General features: G+C 42.5%; 1 protein-coding gene across 1 annotated transcript in view; it reads left to right on the top strand.

Moving 5' to 3' along the window:
• The window catches only part of LOC145407060 (uncharacterized), a 175,733-nt gene extending 153,367 nt beyond the window's left edge, over window positions 1–22,366 (top strand). The window contains exons 11-14 of the mRNA XM_080278084.1: window positions 18,920–19,035; window positions 20,204–20,320; window positions 21,327–21,404; window positions 21,735–22,366. Coding sequence (XP_080134210.1) covers window positions 18,920–19,035; window positions 20,204–20,320; window positions 21,327–21,404; window positions 21,735–21,803 — 380 coding nt within the window. The 3' untranslated portion in view covers window positions 21,804–22,366. The remainder of the gene's footprint in view (window positions 1–18,919; window positions 19,036–20,203; window positions 20,321–21,326; window positions 21,405–21,734) is intronic.
• The last annotated feature ends 2,877 nt before the right edge of the window (window positions 22,367–25,243 follow it).

Below are 25,243 nucleotides of genomic sequence, written 5' to 3'. Positions count from 1 at the left end.
GTCTACATATGGTATGTTTGTTAATTATTAACTTATGTGGCATATGTCAACCCTACGTAACTGCAAAAGATGAAAGGATACTAAAATAACCAAACTAATCATGTACGATAGTTTTGTATTGCATAATTTACAAGGAAGGCCATGACAAGAAACTAGCCTACTTTTTAAATTGTAGTAAGTGACTAAGGCCCGTGTAGGCAAAAAAATAAATTAATTAATTAACTGTAATATTTGGAATAAAAATAAAACTTATGTAGGCAAAAAATACATTGTCATCTTTGGCATATTGATAATGCCCATATGGGCACGAAGCTAATGTTTGATGTACAAGTAAAGCACATTTAAGTGCAAAAAATAACCTACAGTAATCATTAAACACTGCAGAATATTCTGACCCATTTTTGTGTAAGCAAACTCCTCCTTTTAACACCTTTATTCATTGCAGAAGCTACACTTGCATTAGGGGGCATGGTAAGGAGGATTAACTTTTGAAATACAGCGTAAAGATATAAATGGTTGGTGAACTAGTTGATGGAATGAATGCTAGCGTGTGTTTAAACAGGCGCCCATGTTGCAACCTAGCATGATCCGAGACTAAACGAATGACAATCACTTTCCGCGCCAATACTGAAAATGACTTTAGAATTACTTTCAACATATTTTTGGTGCTTATTATTTTTAAATTTTGTCAGAATTAACAGAAGTCCGGATCAAAGGGGTCCGGACCAAAGAGGTTCTACTGTATATATATATACTGTATATATATATATATATATATATATATATATATATACACACAGATCCTCCCCACTTAGGAACAGTTGACATACAAATTTTTGCACTTATGAATTTGTTCTTTGAGTAAAATGTTCAATGAATTACATGAATTACATGAGTTAAGCAACGTTGGGTCTGGTTAGTACTTGGATGGGTGACCGCCTGGGAACACCAGATGCTGTTGGCATCCCTATGTGTCAAATGGGGTTGGTGGAGGATTAGTGCCCCTCCCTGTAAAACAATTAACTCTAAGCCGTTGGCCACCCCGTTTGGGATACATGGCGTCTGGCAATGAATGAATGAAAACATGAGATATCCAACACTTTACTATAAAATAGACTTTGTGTTAATGATTTTGCCCAAGTTTAGGCTAATGTAAGTGTTCTAAGCATGGTGAAAAGACTTGGTAGGCTTGGTTTGGCTATGATGTTTGGTTGGTTAAATGTAGTAAATGCATTTTTTATATGAAAATATCGACTTATGAACAGTTTCTTGGAACATACCCCATTTGTAAGTGGGAGAGGAACTGTGTGTCAGTCTATCTATCAGTCTGTCTATTTATCTGTCTATTGTATATCTATCTGTTTATGTTTATCTCTCTGTCTATCTATCTATCTATCTGTCTATCTATCTATATATACAGGTATACCCTGGTTTAACGGTGTCATTGGTTAGGTAAAACCTCATCGTTAGGTGGGGTATTGAATATCGGGGTACTTTTAACATGTAGAGTAATGGGAAGCGTTTATCAGCCTTGGGTTCCCCCCCAAACCAAGTCCAAAACCCACCCAAATGAGCCCAAAAACAAGTTTAAAGCCAGTCTAAATGGCCTAACAGCTGCAAAGGAAGCTAACCAAAGCCCAACACTTGTAAATAAGTCACTGAAACCAACAAATAAAATCTGAATTCATCAAATATAAGTCTTGAAAAAATCAAGCATTCTAAACTGTACCCCAAAATGACAATGTTCACCTCACCTATGGCTAAAACACATTAATCTAAGTCTATAAACAGTTCATAAATCAACCTAAACACACAGTTTTAGTCTAAAATATCATCAAAATTGGTTTAAAAAAAAAAAAAAACATCATTAAACCAGAGTTTGGCCATTGTTAGGTGGGGTAAGGTGGTATTTCTATCCCCATCGCTGAGCCAGGGTATCACATGTAGGGGTATCGTATATCGGGGTATTACTATATACTGTACAGTATATATACAGTCAGTCCTCATAAATCGCGTGTTAAAAAATCACGGATTCGTAAATCACGGCTAGGTGGCCGTCAGACTGCCGGCAACCTTAAATCACAGTTAAGTCACGAAAATCGCGGACCTAGGCACCCAAGTGGGCCTTTTCCGAGGAGAACCGTAAACCACGGCATTCAAACTGAAAATCATGACCCAACAACCTATCACCGCGCATCCCTGGTGGCAAATGTGTATACTAATGCTGCCATGTTGTTGTTGTTCTTGTCCTACCAGTCCACACACTACAGACCGTCGCCATGGAGTACGAGAGTTACCTGCCTTTTTTGTGCAACTTCTCCCCACCTCCTCCTTGCCATGGCCCCTCCCGACCCCCCAATGAAGCGCTCTAAGCAGTATGGTGTCAAGAAGCTGCCACAGTTGTTGTACAGTCAACGTTTGGAGCTCATTTGTCGTGTTGAGAGGGGAGAGAAGTTTTCAAAGCTGGCGAAAGAGTTTGGGAAGAACAAGTGCTGAGAGGTTCTAAGTTCTTCCCAACACCACCCCACTCCATTCACTTAAGCAATTTCATCATAGGATTAAGATGAGATCCCTTAACATGGCTTATTTCTAATACATGCACTGAATATTCCTAAATTTGTATGTTTGTTTGATGGTGCCTAGATAGGTGTAGATAAGGTGCTGTGGGGGCGGGGTGGCCAAAGTCCAGACCCAAATTAATTTTTCACATAAGAGTTATTATTCATGAATCATGGAATTCGTAAATCACGGCAGTGGTCCAGACCCAAATTGCCGTGATTTACGAGGATTGAGTATATATATATACACATACATACATACAGGTGGGGGCGCTCACCATCCACTCACTTGATGTAGCGCTGCTCTTGGGTGACTGCCCATTCCTGTCTCACATCCTTCTTTCCTTCCTTCCTCCTCTGTCTTTCCTTCATTCATTCTTCGTTTTTCCGTCTACACTGAAAGACAAGCCAAATGGTTTCTTGTACACTAGGAAACCATTTACTACGCTGGGTGGTAACCATATAATGAAATTATGGCACCTGGTGCTTTTGTGGGTAATAAAGATGCTCCAACCGGATTGAGCCAGTGCAGGTTTATATCCATGGGGTGGGTGGGGTTTATTGCCCACGTAATGTCACTCAGGGATGAGTGAGGCTAATCGGTCTCATCTTAAATGTCAGGACCAGCTTGCCTAGCCCCAGGCTGCTGTGCTCCTCATGGGGCAACACAGGATTAGATGATGATCATCTTAAATGTCAGGACCAACTTGCCTAGCTCTGGGCTCCTATGCTTCTAATGGGGCAACGTAGGATTGGACGATGAATAAATACGTATATACTGTATATATATATATATATATATTTACATACACATATTTATACCAAGGGTTTATTTGAGAGGAGATTTTCCCTAATACATGCTTCATTGAAAGTGCTTGCAAGTTGTGCATTATTTTCCTCAGTATGTTTTCTTTACATCTTAGAAGTGTCTTAGTCTCTTCTGGTAGGTTGTGTATGATTTCGCTGCAGTTTGCTCCATCCATTTCATTTCTTGCAAAATCACAGTTTTGAGTCCCTTTACCCTTCTTCAGTATTCTTGGTAGATAGATGTTTCTTCCTTCGTGACTGAGGTGAGAATTCACTGAGCAGGTGAGGTAGGTGCTATTTAATCCATGTCCTGCATCGGGCATCTGCATGTACTCGATCCTGATTGGTTGTTGTAATTGGGGTGTGGCTTGCCGTAAGCTGGGAAGGGCTTGGAGGTCTTCTGCTTGTATCTTGAGTTAAGGGTTTAGTTCTTTGATATACTGTACAGTACTTCTAGTAAGGGGAGGTGTCTTTCATCCTCACACACAGCCAAAATTTGTGTATTTTCTTCTAATATTTTGCTTGTAAGGGCAATTCTGTGTTCCTTTTTAAAATGATTTTTAGGAAGTCAGGTATAATTATTCCCTTGTACAAAGGAAAAGGGGAAAAAGAAGTGTGTGGTAATCATAGGGGCATTTGTCTTCTTAGTATAATAGGAAAAGTGTATGGTAGGATACTTATTGACAGAGTTAGAGAAAGAACAGAGAAATTAGTTGGAGAAGAACAGGGAGGCTTTAGGAAGGGAAGAGGTTGTGTAGATCAGATATTCATTCTCAGATCTTTAGTGGAAAAGTTTCTAGAGAAAGGAAAGAAGTTGTATGCAGCTTTCATGGATTTGGAGAAAGCATATGACAGGGTGGATAGACAAGGATTGTGGAAAGTGTTAAGAATATATGGAGTAGATGGGAAGTTGTTGAATGCTGTGAAGAGTATGTACGATGGTGCGAAGGCTGCAGTGCGTGTGGATGGTGAACTAAGTGAATTTTTCTCTTTGAAAGTTTGGTTGAAACAGAGATGTGTCATGTCTCCATGGTTGTTCAATCTGTACATGGATGGGGTAATAAAAGAGGTACAAGGTAGGGTAGTGGATGTTGGAGTGGCCCTGGTGAGAGAGGATAGTGTTTGGAAACTCCCTGTACTGTTGTTTGCAGATGATACTGTGTTGTTGAGTGAAGACGAAGGGGAGCTGCAAGGCTTGGTGGATGAGTTTGAGAGAGTGTGTAAGAAACGAAATCTAAAGGTGAATGTAGGGAAGAGTAAAGTGATGGTCTTTGAGAGAGGTGAAGTCAGTGAATGTACAGCGAGGTTGGATGGTGAGGAATTGGAAAATGTGAGTACGTTTAAGTACTTGGGTAGTGTGATGAGTAAGGATGGAGGTTTGGAGGGTGAAGTGCTTGAAAGGGTACAGCAGGGAAGAAAGGTTGCTGGTTCTTTGAAAGCAGTGATAAGAAACAGGGAAGTGAGCATGGAAGTGAAAAAGTTACTACATGACAGTATTGTGATACCAACTCTAACGTATGGAAGTGAAGCTTGGACGTTGTTGGAAGGACACAAGTCAAGAGTGAGAGCAGTGGAAATGAGTTATTTAAGAGGAGCCTGTGGAGTCACATGGAGAGACAGGCTGACGAATGAGGATGTGAAGGAGCGTTGTGGTGTTGATGTGGATGTGATAGGAAGCGTTACGAGGAACACACTGAGGTGGTTTGGCCATGTGGAGAGGATGGAGGGTGAAAGACTGACGAAGAGAGTGTATGTGAGTGAGGTGGAGGGGGAAAGAGGGAGGGGGAGGCCGAGGATGAGATGGAGGGATGGGGTAGAAAGGTATATGAGAGAGGGGGTGTGAGTTGGGAGCAGGGGAGTGAAATGGCGGGGGACAGGGCGACTTGGAGGCGATTTGTTTGTGGCCACCCCAAACGGGATTGAGGCGTCTGGCAATAGATAGATAGATAGCAGTAAGGTAGTAACATATAGACAGATAGATACATACATACATACATACATATAGATAGATAGATGGGTAGGTGGATAAACATACGCATGCATATATCCATCTATCCATCATCCAGTCCTGTGTTGCCCCATGAGGAGCGTAAGAGCCCGGGGTTAGGCAGGTTGGTCCTGACACCTTAGATGTGAGTGACCAGCCTCACTCATCCCTGAGTGGCATTACGTGAGCAATAAACTCCAACCACCCCTTGGATAGAAACCTGCACTGGCTCAATCCAACTGGAGCACTTTGATTACTCAATAAACCACCAGTCGCCATTGATATATAACATATATATATATATACAGTAATCCCTCCACTATCCAATGTAATAGAGCCAAAGGCATGTCCGGAAAGTGGTCCTGTCCGGAAAGTGGACCCCTGGTTCCTGGACTGGTACTTAACCCCTAAAACGCGAGTCGTCGCGTTTGCGACACTCGCCAAAAAGGACATAACGGCGGATCATTGCGTTTGCAATTCGAGTTGATTTTGAATAAACGCAGGCAAGGATGTTCCAGCTGGTATTGTCTATCAGTACCACCACCCTTTAGCTACAATTAGCATACTTTACCTTTGTACTACTGACCTCCGTTGTTGTCAAGTATCGCGTTTTTCCCCCCTCCCCCCCACCACGGCCCGGCCAGCCTGGCTGTGATACATGGCAGCGCTCTGACTGCTCAGAACTGTAAATCTGCACTCTCTTCTCACAAGCAGTTTATGCTAATAGGAAACGCTTGTTTCCCCAGTTGTAACACTAGCTTTTTTTCTCACGATTTGCCCCTGTTTAGCGTCAGTTTACTGCAGGCTTTCAAAGTGAGATTATGGCGAGTTCTAGCTCTTCCCAGTCAGTGCAAGCGGCCGACAGGAACGAGAATAAAGTGGCGAATGTAAGGCAGAATAAAAAGCGCGCCGTGGTGATCTTTTGGGAAGTAATATGATTGAAAATAATGTAGTATACATGTTTTTAGCTGTGAAAATGGAAATGTTTGTTGAGTGACGGGAAGACCGCCGCCACAGTGCATGTCAGCCGTACGCTTCGTTGATTTTAGCCTTATTTTCAGTGCTTATTGTACAAATACGGATTCCAAACTACCTGTACGTTGTAGTATAAAGTTTACTGTGACAGAATGAGGCTGTGGTAGAGGGGAATCTGGGTTGCTGGAGGTGTGAAAGTGAAGATTTTGTTACCCAACTTTGCAAGTCACCACAAGTCCTTGGGTAGTCAACACCTATCTCTGGAGAAAGCTGAATGTAATTACTATATGCCATACCAAGTATAATGTTCTAGGGTTAATCTCTGATTTTTGGCTAATATTTTCCTACAGGTACTCAGACCGCGATCGAACCCCGCCACCTGGGGGGCGTCGGCTGTCCATTGGCCGCGCTTTAGGGGTTAACCCTTTAACCGCGGGTGTCATCCCAGAATGACATTGCAAAAACTGGACCAAACCGCGGGTGTCATTCTCGAATGTTTGTGAATATTTTGAATACCCCGCGTTTTTTCCGTGCGCCAATTGTTTCAAGGGAGAGTAGCTATTAAGTTCTTTCACTCCAGCCGACCCCCACCTCCCTCCCCCCGGGCCCCCCGGGCCCCCCACCCCACCCCTGACCAACACGCATCAGTATCTGTCCAGCTGTGTGAGTGACAACACCGCTGATGTGGCAGTGAAGTGCGGGCAATTACAGTGCCTTTTACCTGCCTCAGTGAACACAGAGTGGGTGTTTATCGTATGTGCAGTGTTCATATATGTTTATAGTATTATTATGAGAATGAGGTTGGCATTTGGTAATGGTGTGTGAGTGAAGGTAATGGTGTGTGAGCGAAGGTAATGGTGTGTGAGCGAAAAATAGTGATTTTAGATCGCTCACTTCTAACGGCACTGCCCATCCAGTGATAGTCAATGAAATCATGAAACCTACATTATTGCAAAGCCGAAGGTTAGTACTTTCTAATGGTACCTTATTTTTCGCTCTAGATTTATAAAGGTTTAAAGTTTGTTTACATTTTGGCTGGAACCCCCGCGGGAGAGGCCAGTCGGGGCAAAACAATGCCCGCGGTTAAGGGGTTAAGGACCCTAACCCAGCCTAACTTTGAAAGCCACCTAAATAACTCCCTACTGGACATGCATGGCACCTATTTAAACCTATTTAAGACCCTGTTCACACCAATAATGGACATAATGCATGAAATAAATGAAAAGGAACCAAAGAATGAGGAATTAGAAGTGACTATACCTCAGCCTGGGTACTTACAGCATGTCTGTGGCCGCCTTCTCTAAGGCTTTTGCAGTGGTGAACTCACATGATGTAGTGCTGCTCTCAGGTTCTGCACATTCCTCTCCTCCATCCTTCTTTCCTTCCATCCTCTTCTGTCTTTCCTTCATTCTTTCCTCTTCCTTCTGCCTACGGGTGACTTTACATTTCCTCTTCTGTCTTTCTTTCCTTCATTCTTTCCTCGTCCTACTGCCTATGAGTGACTTTACACTTCCTCTTCTGTCTTTCTTTCCTTCAGTCTTTCCTCTTCCTTCTGCCTGTGGGTGACTCTACATTGAGTGACAAGCCAAATGGCTTCCTGTACACCAGGATACCATTTAGTATGCTGGGTGGTAACCATGTAACCAGATTACGGCACCTGGTGGTTTAGTGGGTAATTATTGCGCTCCAGTTGGATTAAGCCAGTGAAGGATTATATCCAAGGGGTGATTGGGGTTTATTGCTCACGTATTGCCACTCAGGGATGAGTGAGGCTGGTCACTCTCATCTTAAATGTCAAGACCAACTTGCCTAGCCCCGGGCTCTTACGCTCCTCAATGGGCAACATATGATTGGATGATGGATGGATGGATGGATGAAAATGCTCTTGAAGCACGTACAGTATTCCAGTGTTGTGCTGCACTTACAGTAATTCTTTGCACTGTGAGTTATAATTATTTAACACTGTACATTGTTAATTGCACCACGCCAGTTTCAACCGCCAGTTTCAACCACCAGTTTGCACTCCACAATTAATCCTTTGTACTCTAAGTTCTAATTCCTTAACACTGCACACCACTGTAAATTCCCATTTGGTCTAGTGGCGAGGTATTGCAGTTTGTTCACTGTTTATTCACAAAAAACGAGCACGTGCACCATCCATTGCAATAAGCATCTACTCGTGATCACAGTTAAGCAGTAACCGGTGGTGAGGGAGGAGAAGGGTTGCCAGATCAGAGCTCGGCCACATTACCACACTCCTCAGTTTTCATTACCAAATTTAACTTTTCATTACCAAATTCGTAAAGCTAGCATTTATTCATCACTAATTATATATACAATAGGAGATAAATGTAATCACTCTCCTTATAATTAACAGGATGTTGATTATTTTCATGCTATGTAGGCTAGCAGATTAATCAGAGACAGCAGGCAATCCACCATCTCCATCCTGTGTATCCTCATACATGTGAAAAATCCGTTTGGTAATGTATTATTCTGATTCATTACCAAACAAATTTTTCATTACTAAATTGGCCCACATTTGGGAATGAAAAATGCCAAATGGCATCCCTGACAGGGGAGTGGGGAGGAAGGAAGGGGTGAAGGGACCGTGGTGTAAACAGCTGTTCGGTGCCGTGTGGCAATTTCAAATAACTGGTGGGGGAAAAATTGGATTTTGGGGGGATTTTTTTCTTTTTTTGGCCGTTTCTGGGTTCCAAAGGTCCAGGCCCACAATGTCCGGTAAGTGGGGTGTCCGGAAAGTGGGCATCCGGATAGTATAGAGATTACTGTATACATATACATATATCGTTTCGTTTTTAAAGGCTCCAACATGCTTGCATGCGTCGGCCTTGGTCACCTAATGGCACCTCTCCTCGCTGCATGATCCATTGCAGCCTCCCTGTTCAGTCCCTTAACCCTGAGGTCACACTTAAGGACCTCGTCCCATGTCTTTCTCGGTCTACCCCTCGTAACCCCACCCCCAATGTTAACACTTCTCACCTTCCTCACCCAATTATCATCCCCCATCCTCTCCACATGTCCAAACCACCTCAATCTACCTCTCCTCATCACACCAATACACTCCAGTCCCATCCTACCTCTCAACTCTTCCATTGTAAACCCAGCCCCTCCAGGCCTTGGACACAGGGATGCACTACACATCCACCTAATCATTGTCATTTCTGTACGTCTGAGCCGGCGAATATCCTCCTCCTTCACTGCCCAGGTCTCCTAACACATGCTGCATACAAAGACCCCTTAGCACATAGGGAGAGTCCTCTCATTGTCAGGAGAGGCAAGAGCTCCCTGAACTTCTTCCAACCACTTCTCACCCTAGCCACTGAGCTAGCTCCAGCCCCACCTCCAGCACACAACATGTCTCCCAAATAACAAAACTCTTCCACACACTCAAGAGATTCAGCAGCAAGTTCAATTCTTTCACGTCTGACAATCTCCACCTGCTCTCCCCGACACGCCATTCACATAAAATCAGCATTATCTTGCAGTCTGCCTCTGATACGACTACATCTCTTATACACCCATTTATCACAAACACCGCACAAGATGGAATTACTTCCCACGCCCTTGTGGCAAACTACACGTGGCCACTCTCCCTCGTCTTTGACAGTACCGCCACCAACCCTAGATATCATCACTTTTGTTTTATCTGCATTTACCCTTAAGCCCTTGTGCCTCATACCATCTCTCCACTTCCTAAACTTTTCCTCCGCCTCCCTTTCGTTCTCTGCAATCAAGACCAAATCCTCAGCATACAACAACTCCCACGGGAGTCCGTTTCTAAAGTCACGTGAAAGGGCTTCAAGTACCATGATAAACAACATGGGACTCAAAACTGACCCCTGATGCACACCAACATTCACGGAAAACCCATCACTCAAATCTCCATTCACTCGTACCTGGGTGTGAGCACCCACATACAGTACATAGCCATAACCACCCTAACCAGCCTCTCCTCCAAGCCAAGCTTTCTCATGACCCACTTCACTACCTCTCTAGGGACTCTGTCAAAGGCCTTTTTCAAATCAACAAAAACAAAATAAAGATCCCGTCTCCAGCCAATATATTTTTCCTGAAGCTGTCGAACAATGAATATGGCATCAGTGGTCCCCCTACCTGGCATAAACCCAAACTGCATCTCATCAATATTCACGCGTTTTCTAATCATACCTTCTAAAACTCTCTCCATTACCTTCATCATCTGATCTAAAAGCTTTATACCTCTATAATTTCCTCTTTCCAGGGCATCACCCTTCCCTTTATATACATTTACAATTACACTCTTCAGCCAGTCATCTGGGACAACACACTCATAAATAATCCTATTTATCAGGTCAGTGACTAACTTCACCTCTATATTGCTTGAGGCCTTCAACATTTCAGCAGTCAACCCAAACACACCTACTGCCTTCCCCACCTTCATCCTGCCTATTGCCTCACTCACAGTAGCAGCATCAATCAAAGGCCAAGGGCCAGACACTGGATCTGCTGGCTCCAAACCTTCTCTGTCCCAGTCAAACTCCTCATTCAACAACCAGTTATAATGTTCTCTCCATGCATCTTTAATATCCTCACTGTTCATCACTACCCTTCCTTCATCATTCTTCACACACTGCTCGCCTATAATATCCCGATTATCCTTCTTCACCTGACCTGCCACCCTAAATATCATATTTTTCCTTTCCCCATGATTTTATGTTATCAGGTAAAAGTCTCTGTGACTCAGACTTGGCCCTGTATACCTCTCTTCTAGCCGTACGATTGGCAGCCAAATATTCTTCTTTGCTACCACCCTTCTTCCATTCCTGGAAAAACCTTCTTTTCTCCTTAACTGCAGCTTCTACACCCTCATCCCACCACCAAGTTACTTGTCTTGGTGGTCCTTTTTTCCAACCACATGCTACATCAGTAACTCTAAAAGAGATTGTTCTTGAGGGTTCTGTACTGTTTACGCCTCTGTCTACAGCTCCCTGTTCAGCCACCACTCTCCTCAACTCGCTATAGAAGGCATCCCTTACTGCTTGGTTTTTCAGCTTCCATATATCCTCTTAGGTACATAAGTCCTCTTTTTCATCGCTCATTCTTTAAGCACCATATCACAAATCAGTAGTTTGTGCTGCTGCACACACTCCTCACTTCCTGTAACTTTAACATCCCTCACTAACCTCCTATCGGCCCTCCTAACCAGAAAATAATCTATCTGACTGCTATTTCCCCCAGACTCATACGTAATTAACCTACTGTCTCTTTTCCTAAAATACAGTATGTGTTGCACACAATCATGTCCGTTGCCTCCCCAAACTCGAGTATCCTTTCCCCTTCTGCATTCCTTATACCATACGCACATCCCCCATGCACTCCTTCATAACCTTGTGCTTCGTCACCTACATGACCATTTAAGTCCCCTCCCAAAACCATTATCTCATCATCCTGCATACCACCCACTACATGTATTAAATCATCCCAAAATCTATCTTTCTCTGCTTCATCCAATCCTGCCTGTGGAGCATATGCCGATATAATCGCAGCTATCCTTCTACTGAACAGAATTTTCACTACCAATATCCTATCGCTTACTCTCATAACATTCATAACATATTCCACCCATTTCTCCGCAACCATCACACCAACACCTCCATATCTGTCTGTCCCCCCTTGCCAAAACAACTTATATCAACAGTCCTTCCCAACAATCTTTCTGGCTGATCCACCCCTGTACCGGACTTCCTGCAAACACGCCACATCCACCCACCTCCTAGTGAATGCCTCAACGACTTCCTCCGCTCTTCCCCTCAAACTTCCCACATTCTATGAACCCACCCTCATCCCCCTGGGTGATTTACTGTCCTCAGGCTTGCTTTGAAACTTTTTCTTGTGTTTTGTCATATTCAGTATTAATAAAGGGGGATAGACACACCACAGACCCCACTCACTGCACAGTCCTAGGTCCAGGCAAGAGATCAGGGACCCCTAACCCACCAGCTTACCTGTGGCTGTGGTAGTGGCCTCAGGGCACCCTGCCTGGACAGCTGCAGGGACACCCTCCAAGCGCGCCTTGGCACTGCAACTATCTCGCCATTATACACCCACTGATAGGGCAGCCTCCTGGGGCGCTACTTCCAGGTTTGGGCCCCTCTCTATTGGGCGGAAGCGGCAGCCTGGGAACCGTAGTGCCCTGTACCCTCTAGCACAGCCCTGAGCCTCATCTCGCCCTGGACCCACAATCTATGCCGGCGGAACCCCCATCACGCCTCTCCCCAGAAGTCCGCCACTAGGTAGCGGGGGCAAAGTTTTCTGGCCGCGTGCCCTTGCTGGCTCCAACCCCTGTAACGTAGTGGGATACGTTGTGTGAAATGTAAAGTGCATGTGTTGTTGTGCATAGGATAGTTAGAGGAAATGTTTGGGAGAGTATGCTGGTCTACTCTCCATGTTACTGTCACACTGAAAATGTCAGCAAAGAGGGATGGTTAGATAGCTAATGAAACAGGAGCTCCAGCTCTCCCTATCACCAGGATTCCCATTCACCTCGGGTGTACCACCCCAAAGGGAATGGGACTGCTGGTGATAGGGAGAGCTGGAGCTCCTGTTTCACTAGCTACCTTTTCAGTGTGAGACTAACATGGAGAGTAGACCAGCATACTCTCCCAAACATTTCCTCTCTCTCATACACTACACCGCATGTGCTTTACATATCACATAATGTACCCCTTTACGTCACAGGGGTTGACGCCAACAAGGGCATGCGGCCAGAAAACTTTGCCTCCGCTACCTAGTGGCGAACCTTTTGAGGGGAGGCGTGATGAAGGCCCTGCCAGCATTGATCGTGGGGCTGGGGTGAGATGGGGCTCATACCTGTGCTAGAGGGTACAGGGCATAGCGGTTCCCAGACTGCCACTTCCGCCAATAGAGAGGGGCCCAAATCCGGGAGTAATGCCTCAGGAGGCTGCCCTGTCAATGGGTGTATCATGGCATGGCAGTTACAGTGTCAAGACACACTTGGAGGGTGTCCCTGTAACTGTCCTGGCAGGGTGTCCCGAGGCCACTACCACAGCCACTGGTCAAGGCTGGTGGGCTAGGGGTCCCAGATCCATTGCTGGGACCTGGGACTGTACAGTGGGTGAGGCCTATGGCGGTGTCTCTCCCCTGCTTATTTTACTGATTATGACCAAGTTAAAGAATGTTCAAAGTAAGCCTGAGGACATTAAATCACCCACGGGGATGAGAGTGGCTTCGTGGAATGGGGGAAGTTTGAGGGGTAGGTCAGGGGAAGTGGTTGAGATAATGAGTAGGAGGTGGGTGGATGTGGGATGTGTGCAAGACGTCCGGTATAGGGGTGGATTAGCTAGAAAGCTTGCTGGGAGGGATTGTTACTCAAAGTTGTTTTGGCAGGGTAAGATAGATGGATATGGGAGTGTTGGTTAGAGAGAAACAGTTGGAATATGTCATGAATGTTTTGAGAGTGAGTGATGGGATAAGAGTAGTGAAAATTTTAATCGGTGGGATGATGTTTGCAATTGTATCAGCATATGCTCCACAGGCAGGCCTGGATGAAGTAGAGAAGGATAGATTTGGGGATGACTCAATATGTGCAGTAAGTGGTATGGGGGATGATGAAATTGTAGTATTAGGGAGGGGATTTAAATGGTCATGTAGGTGAAACAGCTCAAGGATATGAAGGAGTACATGGGGGATGTGCATATGGTACAAGAAATGAGGAAGGGGAAAGGATACTCGAGGTTGGGGAGGCAGTGAACATTATTGTGTGAAACACACATTTTAGGAAAAGAGAGAGTAGGTTAATTACATATGAGTCTGGGTGACACAGCAGTCAAATAGACTATTTCCTGGTCAGGAGGGCTGATAGATTAGTGAGGGACATTAAAGTTATAGGGAGTGGGGAGTGTGTGCAGCATCACAAGTTATTGATTTGTGACATGGTGCATAAGGAGCAAGTGATGAAAAAGAGGACCTATGTACCTAGGAGGAAAATATGGAAGTAAGGGATGCCTTCTATAGCGAGATAAGGAGAGTGGTGGCTGAACAGGGAGACATGGACAGAAGTGTTAATGAACAGTACAGAGCCCTCAGGACCAATCTCTTGAGAGTTACTGATTCAGTATGTGAATGGACAAGAGGTCCACCAAGACATAAAGTGACTTGGTGGTGGGATGAGGGTGTAGAAGGTGCAGTTTAAAGAGAAAAGAAGGCTTTTCCGGGAATGGAAGAAGGGTGGTGACAAAGAGGAATACTTGGCTGCCATGCATAGGGCTAGTAAAGAGATTTACAGGGTCAAGTCTGAGTTACAGAGACTCTTACTTGACAACCTAAATCATGTGAAAGAGATGAATATGATTTTTAAGGTGGCAAATCAGATGAAGAGGGAGGGTAGGGATATCATAGGTGAGCAGTGTTTGAAGAATGATGAAGGAAGGATTGTGGTGAACAGTGGGTATATTAAAGACGCCCTCTCACGTGACTTCAGATATGGACTCCCATGGGAGTTGTTGAATGCTGATGATTCGGTGTTGATTGCAGAGAATGAGAGAGAGGTAGAGGAAAGATTTAGGAAGAGGAGAGATGGTGTGGGGAACAAGGGCTTAAGAGCAAATGCAGATAAAACAAAAGTGATGCTATCTAGGGTTGGTGGGAGTACTGTCAAAGAAGAGGGAGAGTGGTCATATGCAGTTTGCCACAAGAGCATGGGAAGTCATTCCATCTTGTGCAGTGTTTGTGGTAAGTGGGTGCATAAGAGATGTAGTGGTATTAGAGGTAGACTGCGAGTTAATGCTGATTTTATGTGTGCAGCGTGTTGGGGATAGCAGGTGGAGATTATCAGGGGTGAAAGGATTGAACTTGCTGGTGAGTCTCTTGAGATGTGGAAGAGTTTTGTTATTTGGGAGATGTGTTATGTGCTGGAGGTGGGGCTGGAGTTAGCTCTGTGGCTAGGGTGAGGAGTGGTTGGAAAAAGTTCAGGGAGCTGTTGCCACTCATGACATTGAGAGGGCTATCCATATGTGCTAAGGGATCTTTGTATGCAGCATGTGTTAGGAGTGTAAGTAAAGGAAGAGAATGTGGTAGGTGGGGGCACTCACCATCACCTCACTCGATGTAGTGCTGCTCTCGGGTGTCTGCCCTTTCCTCTCTTCCATTCTTCTTTCCTTCCATCCTCTTCTGTCTTTCTTTCTTTCATTCTTTCCTTGTCCTTCTGCCTATGGGTGACTTTACACTCCCTCTTCCGTCTTTCTTTCCTTCATTCTTTCTTTCTGCCTGTGGGTGACTCTGCTGTACACTGAGTGACAAGCCAAATGGTTTCCTGTACACCAGGAAACCATTTACTATGCTGGGTGGTAACCATATAGCCAAATTTTGGCACCTGGTGGTTTAGTGGGCAATTATTGCACTCCAGTCAGATTGAGCCGGTGAAGGTTTATATCCAAGGGGTGATTGGGGTTGATTGCTCATGTAATGCCACACAGGGATGAGTGAGGCTGGTCACTCTCATCTTAAATGTCAAGACCAACTGCCTAGCCCCTGTCTCCTACGCTCCTCATGGGGCAATGTAGGATTGGATGATGGATGGATGGATGGATCAACCATACAGAAATGATAGTGATAAAGTGGATGTGCAGTGCATCCCTGAGTGCAAGGCCTGGGGGGGCTAGGTGTACAGTGGAAGAGTTGAGAGGTAGGATGGGACTGGATTGTATGGGTGTTGTGATGAGTGTATTAGTGTTGTGATGTGGAGAGGGGAGATGATAAGTGGGTGCAAGTAGTGAGAAACGTTAATGTTTGTATATTCGTAAAAACTCATCCCACTTTTCTTGATTACTTCTTCCTTTGTTGAAATTCCTCCAGTCAGTTTCTGTGAAGTATTTTCTTAACTCATTGAAATCAGCTATACCATAATTGTATCATCCATTTCTGTATGATTCTGATCTTGCAACGTCTCTTTCATCTTTTATTACATACTCAACGAGAATATGGTCACATTTTCCTAACCGGCAATTATATATCAGCTCTTTTAGCAATAGATCCAGTCAAGAGGGTTCTTCATTTTCTCTGAATCTTGTATTCTCTCTAATCCACTGTCAGGACATTACTTATTTCCATATTTAACATTTTGCGTCCCCATGACTCCTCTCCATCTTCTGTGTACCAATCTTCCCAGCAAACTTCCTTACAGTTAAATACTCCCATCACTACTGTGTCACTACTTTCACTTATGTATCATTCCAAGCAGTCATTGGTGCCACTAAGCATTTTTTCATATTCTCCCTTAGTCTATGCTTTCGTCTTGGGTGGAACGTAGGCCACTGGAAGGTCCCGTTTTCCACCATTACTTTTCTTGATCACTGTTTTCAGCACCTCAGCCATACCCTTACCCTTTTCAGCCTTGTCCACAACCATTTCTTTCCTCACCAGTATCATTACTCCACCTTCCCTCTTTGCAAGTCTGTTTTCGCTTTATACGTTGAGCGTCCTTCACCAGTTCCTTTGGTATCTTCTGTGTCATTCAGTTTAGTCTCCACCAATCCTATAATGTCTGGCTTATTTACCCTCAGGTGGTCATTAATCTCCAAGTGAAGATAGCAGCCCATTATCACTTGTGTATGAAATTTTCCACCCTTTACTTACTTCTTTTAAGCCAATTCTTCCTCCCTGGATGGCTGCATTCTTGTACCATTTCCTCAGCTTTAGGTCCAAAACTCTCCAGTAAATTTCTTCATCTCCTGCTCTGTTCTTATTGCCTTTTTTCCCTTGGCTTCTTTGTTTAATTCACTTGTTTTAGCTCTTTCTTCCTCATTTGTATCTTTCCTGATCCAAATTTTCTAAAACTTCTCTTTCTAAGCCAGTTTCCATGACCTTGCAATGACATCTTTGGCAACAGTCTGTGACTTGAATTTGATTTTCATGGGTGTCTCACCTCCTTCTTCGTACTTTCCTAGCCTGCGAACCTCTTCAGTTTCTTCATCCAATACTTTGTCTGTTTCTTGTACTTCCTTTGTTATCTTTTTGGCCACCATTCTTTCCTGCTTCTCTCTGATGTGACAGACTGGCATTAAATCCTTGTTAACCCCCAAAACAACTACACATTTTATCATGTCAGCTGTTTCCTTTACCAGATTTCTCTTTTCTTTCATAACACTTACTACCTTTTCCTTCAGTTGGTTTTCCATTATGTCCCTGAAGTTCACTTTCACCTCCTCCTTTTCTTTCTTCCATTCCTTATGCAATCCTTTGACATCATTGACAGTTTCCATAATGTCTTCATTTTCTAATATCTTCTCACTCAAATTTTCACATTTTTCTTTCAAAATCCAGTTTTCTGTCTTGAGATTGGAAATAACCTCATTCATTTGCTTCTCATTTGATTCCAGCTTTTGCTTTAATTCAATATTTTCAGCTTTTAGTTCACTTTTTCCAGTCTCTTCAGCAGCCCCTCCACAATATTTGAAACTTCAAGAAATATCCTCCACCCTGTTTTATCAGTAAATTATCTTTCTTCCATATTGAACCCAGTAAAATTAATTTTTTTTGCAACTGGGAGGTGTTTGAGAACCTCTGCTTGCCATGTTGCTTGTTGTTGTTTGTGTATGTGTGGGGGGGAGTACTCCTTGACATGTCGTGAGCATGATCTAATTTTTGGAAATTTCGTATTAAAATGTTGAAGCTGTCAGTATATTGGTCTGGTGAAGGGTCATGCATCCAAGCACTTACAATCCAAACCTTCAAGCTTCTCAACTTCATCTCACAAACTGCTAGACTGTCCACAATATTTCACATCGTCAGTACCTGTGGTATCCAGCCATTCCATTGACTGAATTAAAAAATATCTTTGCCATGTTCATCTGCTCCTAGGCTTCATCTGTTCAGTTGTATTATAAGAGTGGTTTTCCGTATCATAGTTCTCTTTAGCATGAATATTTGTTAAATGCTAAAAGTGCACATATAATTAATTTAGCATTACTTTACCAGAGGATGAATGTGCAGCATTATGGCGAGAAAAGTCTTGTGTGTCTCACTTGTACAATTCAGTAAGTCATTGTTTGGATTCATGTGTTTAATGTTCTTTTTTTTTTTTTTTTTCTTTATCCTCAGTAAAGCAAAGAAAAATTGCGTAATAAAGTTTCGTCGTTACTTGTGAAGCTGGTTTTCCAGTTTCCCTTAGTTTTACAGCAACAGTTACTTATACAAAGTTGTGATATTTAAGAACATGCCCTTTATTTGTAATGATGTCTGCCTTTATACTGGAATAATATTACTTTCATCATTAGCAGTAAATTGAGGTGGTTTGGGCAAGTTGAGAGGATGGAGGATGACAATTGGGTGTGGAGGGTGAGAAGTTTGAACGTCGGGGTTAGGGTTGCGAGAGGCAGGCCCCAAAAGACCTAGGATGAGGTCGTAAAATGTGACCTCAGGGATAAGTTACTGAATAGGGAGGCTGCAGGATTGAACTACATGGGAAGCTGCCATTAGGTGACCAAGGCTGACACGTGGAAGCATGTTGGAGCCTTTATAAACAATGCAATATAAATGATACAGTTATTGTGTGATCTTTGTGTCTTGGCAGGTTTGTTCCTGCGTACGCTGGAGTATGTGCAGGTCACAGTGTGTTCCACAGTGTCACATGGTGGTCACCTCTACACTGCTGGTTCCAACAATGTAGTGGTCTCATATGACTTTACTGTGAGTATCTCTTCAATGTTGTTAAAGAATTGCCTGAAGCAACCTAAACCTCTGTGTTATCAGAACTGTAAAAGAAATCCCCATACTCATACAGCTGGTTAAAAATCCCCTCACTGGTGCATTTTTTGAGGTAGTGTGTGTTGAGTTCTTTAAATTATGGTGTAATATTTAGTTCTTTGAATTTTGGTGTAATCAAATGCTTGTGAATGATGTTAACCTCATCAGCATAATGATACTTTTTTCTTTTTTTATTAATTTATTTGGGCAAGACTTCTGTTCATTTTATCTCAGACACCATGGAATATCAGGAGAGACCTTTCATATTGAAGTGGTTAGAAACAATATCCATTCACTCATTTTCTACAAGGACCCCCCTGTCCCTCCCACCCTTTCTTCATTCAGTGCCAGGTTATTTAAAAAAAAATAAAAATAATAATAATGATAATGATAATAACAATAAAGTAGATGGGATACTCACCATCTACTCACTTGATGTAATGCTGCTCTCAGGTGACTGTCCTGTCCTATCCTCATTCTTTCTTTCCTTCCTTCAGCTTCTGTCTTTTCCTTCTTTCTCTCCCCTTCTATCTGTGGGTGACCTTACACTGAGTGACAAGCCAAATGATTTCCCTTACACCAGGAAGCCATTTATTATGCTGGTTGGTAACCATATAACCAAACTGTGGTGCATGGTGGTTTAGTGGGTAATTAAGGCGCTCCAGCTGGATTGAGCCTGTGTAGGTTTATATCCAAGGGATGGTAGGAGTTTATTGCTCACGCAGTGCCACTCGGACATAAGTAAGGTTGGTCACTCTCATCTTAAATGTCAGGACCAACTTGCATAACCCCAGGCCCCTATGCTCCTCATGATGCAACATAGATTAGATGATGATGATAATAATAATAATAATAATAGTAATAATAATAATAATAATAATAATGATGATGATGATGATGATTATGATGATGATGATGATGATGGTGGTGGTGGTGGTGGTGGTGGTTTGTCACCAACTAGATTGGATAAACGTTATTAGTACAAAACTTTATTGATTAAACATAATGCAATAGTTGAGTAGTTTTTAAGTTGGAAGTTGCATGTAATGTCAGTTTTAACTGTAGCACTGAAACGCTTCATCTTGCTGACTTTCCTCCCTTCCCTTGCCAGAGTGGGACCAGCCGAGGCCACATTGCCAGTGAAGCTGATGTGTCCTGTCTGAGCATTCATCATGGCCGACTGGTGGCCACCTGCTATGATGGCATGGTCAGAATTTTCTCTCTAAAGGTGTGTCATAGTTAAAATAGCTTCACTTCTGTCTTACATATCCTTTGTTGTGCTTTTCCATGTTTGTCATTCCCATCTACATCCTTTCCCCTCCATCTGTTTCTTACTCATTTCATCCTTTGTAGTGTTTCCTTATGGTTGTTTATCAGGCCTGTCATCATCCCATCACTTTCAGCCTCTTCCACCCTACCTGCTATTATCTGGCTTGTCATGTCTCAGTCTGTTTCCCCAATTCTTTCCTAAATGCTTTTTTTTTTTTTTTTTTTTCCTCCCCCACCTCATGACCTTTGTTGCTAGAAACTATAGTCATTAGTTCCTCCCCTCCCCCCCAAAGAAGGCCTTGGGAGGGGGGCTAGGATTATTATAGAAGAGTTGAGAGGAAGGATGGGACAAGAGTCTATTGGTGTTGTGATGAGGAGGGGTAGATTCAGATGGTTTTAGCATGTGGAAAGGATGGGATTTTACAAATGAGTGCAGAAAGTGCGGAGTGTGAATGTTGGGGATAGGGTAGGAGGCAGATGAAAAAGAACCTGGGATGAGGTCATAGAATATGGCCTCAGGGATAAGGGATTGAATAGGGAGGCTGCCAGAGATCGAGCAGCATGGAAAGCCGCCATTAGGTGACCAAGGCTGACACATGAAAGAATGTTGGAAGTTTGAGCCTTCATAAATGAAACAAAATGAATGGCTGCATACCAGTGACTTGGGTCTATATGCCTTCAATTATTTTAGATACCCTCTCCCTCTCCTTCTCCCCTCCCTTTCATCTTATTTACCAGGTATAGCCTCAGTTTACTTGTCTCTCCCACTCACATAGTCTGTTTCCTGCACATTCTTTAAGTCATCAACTCATGTACACTTATAATTTCAGCCTTAAATACTGCAGGTGTATCTCTCTGTGTTAATGTGGTCATTCATATTCACTTTTGAATCCTGTAAGTGTGCAGTTATACCTGTCTTTGTTATATTGGTCATCATATAATAGCAACTTATTTATCTTCCTCAGACTGGCCAGCTGCTGCATAGAATACCAGTGTCTGCAACTAATAAGATGCTCATATGCTCAGCATTATACAAGAACAGAGTGAGTGCCATGCTTTGCAGTGTACACAATACAGTGCCAAAAGTAGTTTTTGCATAACTTCAGAGATTACAAATGTGTTTTTCCTAACACTGATAATATTGTTTTGTAACTGTCCAGATAGTTAATAATTTCTGTTGTTGTGTGCAAAGTTTATGATAACTCTTAATAGCAGTACATATAATGACTTCACCTAAAAATATATTTTTGCTGTAAAGGAGTCTTTGTGACAGTTTATTTACATTTGCTTTTATATGATGTGTGGTGCAGTTTAATTACCACCACTGTTGTAGCACATGAATCTCTGATTGACCCTCTTTGTTTCTTTTACAGCTGTTGGTGGGTAACAAGAAAGGTGAGGTAGTAGGGTGCATCCTGCCTAAACCCTCCAGCTCTGAGTAAGCCCCCTCACCTATCTTCCTGAACTCTGTCTCTCTTATGGGTCTAGCTGCTCCAAAATCCCAGAGAAGGAAAAACTTACTTATGAGGCAGTTGTATATTTTGTTTATTCTTTATTGAATTTCTTTTTTTTTTTTATAATCTTTTTTGGCAGTTGAATATTTTATTTTATCTTTACTGGCAGTTAAATAGTTGTGTATTTATTTGGCGTGAAGACAGATTAGTTACAGTTAGTAGTGTTATCATATCAACCTTTTCTAGTACAGCTTGAGAATCAAGGCAGCTGTTGAACTTGTATTACAGTGAAGTTGCTGCATCATCAAGCAACAATGTACGCACAGTAAAAAAAGTATCACCAGTTGTGTAGGAAACAGAGTGTCACTACGGATGGAGAATGTTTGTTGGCTATGCATAATACCCGGTACTGAAGATTGCCTGAAACATAAAGTGCTTTGGACCAACCCTGTGTGATACTGTACTTGTTTTGACAGTGTGTACACATGATCAAAAAGCATCTTCAGCCAGGTGATTGAGGGGTTGAGAGTGAGCATTATTGATGTTTGAATTTTCCGTAGACAAATATTTCATCATGAATATTGTATTTCCTATGTTGCATAAAGTTTTTCTTTATGTTGTATTAATGAAAAAAAACTGAATATACGTTTCATGAAAAATTACTGGAGATTATTATCATACTATTCATCCAGTATTTAAGTTATATTTTGAAGAGACTCTACCTGCCAACGTTGCCATCACCGGGATATGCAGTGGTGGCACTGGCGACCACCTCATCTCTGGGATCTAGAAATTGCTGACCATATTAGTTTTCTTTCTTTCACTCCCAAGCAAAGACTAAAAACGGTGCTCAGAAGTTTTTTATTTTGTAGTTAGATTGGACTCGAGGATATTATTTTTTTGTCTGTCCTGTTTAGGTTAGGTTAAGTTAGGTAGGGCCTTGGTGTTTTTTATTTGTTTATGGGCCATATTTTTAAGTAGCATTGGAAATTTCATAATACCTCTTCCTTAGAGATTCATTTGGCCAACTACATGTGATTTATATTGTTTTACCGTTAATAAAAATATACAGTACATTGCATCAGGGATACGTAAGAGGATATTAAGCTGCAATAGACAAAATCAGAGTAGCTGAGGAATTGGTGTTATGAATCTCCAGAGCCACGTAGAATATGACTATGTTTTGCTCAGTCCCCCCCCCCTCCCCCCCACTGTGGTGTGAGGACCCCAGACAGCCAGTGGGCTAAAGTACCTTGACCGTGTTTCTGGCTGTAGTCTAGGTGGTTTTGGGAGTTTTGTAACAACTCTTCCTTAGGGATTTATTCTGCATATTACACTTGTATAATTAATACACACTATATCAATATTCAAATGATGTAAGTAGCATACAAGAGAGTATTAAAGTGCAGTAGGCAAAATAAGTCACATGGGAAAAGGTGCTGTGAGGTCTCCTATGCTGCATATAATATGGCGCGTGTTATTCTCGTCCGGCAGTTCTGCTCAATCCTGCTCATGATTTTGCAGAGGCGTTCATAATAAGTAGTAATAATAAAACAATAATAATTGTAATGATTAATATTATGATGATAATAATGATAGTGAAGTTCAATCATTGCTCCACATTTGTCTCCATCCAAATGTTTGTTGTAGTTATAAACAAATTTCATAGTTATTTTCTAATTTTCTCACATCTCGCACCCACTCTCCCTCTCTTTCTCTCTCCCTCTCTCGCTCCACCATTCTTGGATGTTGTGTGGCTCAGGAGTTATGTTGTGGGAAAGGTGATACAGGTTTGGACTAGGGGTGTATATACAGTATCTGATGAATGTTTTTATTTTCTATTTGGAGCTACTGGGGATGATGGAGAGGATGGTACTTATCATCAACTTGTCATTGTTTCTCCTCTCACACCCACAGAACCACATGCTCCAGCTACCCCCTGAAGGGTGTGTGATTTACACCTTCAGCCCAGTGATTTTTTTTTTTTTTTTTTTTTTTTTTTTTTTCTATCTCCCAGTGATTTTGCTTAAATAAAGGAAAACTAAACTGTGATGAGTTAATGAAGGCTACCTGGTATACCTTCCTAGGTATAGCCTACATGACGCACTCCAGTTCTATATAGCTCGGAAGTGGTTAACCCATCCCATCTGGTTGATGTTCCCACAAACCCCTACCACACCTGGGCATTCTCGAGAGAAATTGTGAAAATTGTGTATTTTTAAACCTTCATATCTCAGTAAATTCTTAGCCAAATAAAAAAAACAAGGTGTCATAATACTTACCAATCCTTCAACTTCAAGTTGATTGCATCAGATGGTCCTTGAAGTGCGGATAGGGAGAGTGAGTGAGTGGGGAAAGGGGGCAATTTTTGTTGTTTTTTTGCCGGTGTCTGTATGCATGGCAGAGGTTCGGTGACACAACTGAGGCATAGACTAGCCCTCCACAATTGATAACACTTCAATAGCACTTCCAGAAGACCAAAATCCACTACAAACACTGTTTACACGAAAAATTTTCCATAATCGGTCATACTTGGCGCTGGGAGGCTGGTAACCATAGCAATGACCTTGAGGCAGGCTGCCTGCTCGCCTCCACCACCACCCCACCTTACAGACAGACTCTCTCTCTCTCTCTCTCTCTCTCTCTCTCTCTCTCTCTCTCTCTCTCTCTCTCTCTCTCTCTCTCTCTCACACACACACACACACACACACACACACACACACACACACACACACACGGAGATGTATGTTTCACTTGCATTGTCGCTTGATTCTAGCACCATTGTGTAACTAGAAGTCTGGGTATTACAATTATTACAAATAATACTGTTATAATTACTACTGCTACTACAACTAGCACTACTACAACTACTACTAATACTGCAACTGCCACTACTACAACTACTGTTACTACTACTATAATTACCACTACTACAACTACTGCTATTACTACAACTACCACAACTACAACTACTGGTATTACTACCACACCTACTACACATACTACCACTACTACTACCACTACAAGTACTACTTAAAAAAAAATAAAAAAAAAATTGTGAACAAAGAAGTTATTTAGGTCTTGGCCATAACTGGAAATACTTACACTCCGACTTTCTCTTTCCTGTGACTTGTACTTTTTCGTCATAACAAATATGTATAAACAAATATTTTCAATATAAAATAAGGCAACGACTTTATCATGTATTCTGCTTCCATTATTCACATAAATATACACACAGCAGTAAAATCATTTTTTTCTAATTACACAAAAAACAACATACTGGTATATACAAAACTAACTTATGCATATTACTGTACCCAGATGCCTTATAGACAGTCTCTCTCTCTCTCTCTCTCTCTCTCTCTCTCTCTCTTACACACACACACACACACACACACAGATGTATGTTTGCCTTGCATTGTCGC

This window comes from Coenobita brevimanus, chromosome 72 (assembly GCF_032717465.1).
Source record: "Coenobita brevimanus isolate Jiangsu-jjx chromosome 72, ASM3271746v2, whole genome shotgun sequence".
In the NCBI taxonomy this organism is placed as follows: Eukaryota; Metazoa; Arthropoda; class Malacostraca; order Decapoda; family Coenobitidae; genus Coenobita; species Coenobita brevimanus.
This window is presented reverse-complemented; position numbering and strand designations above follow the sequence as displayed.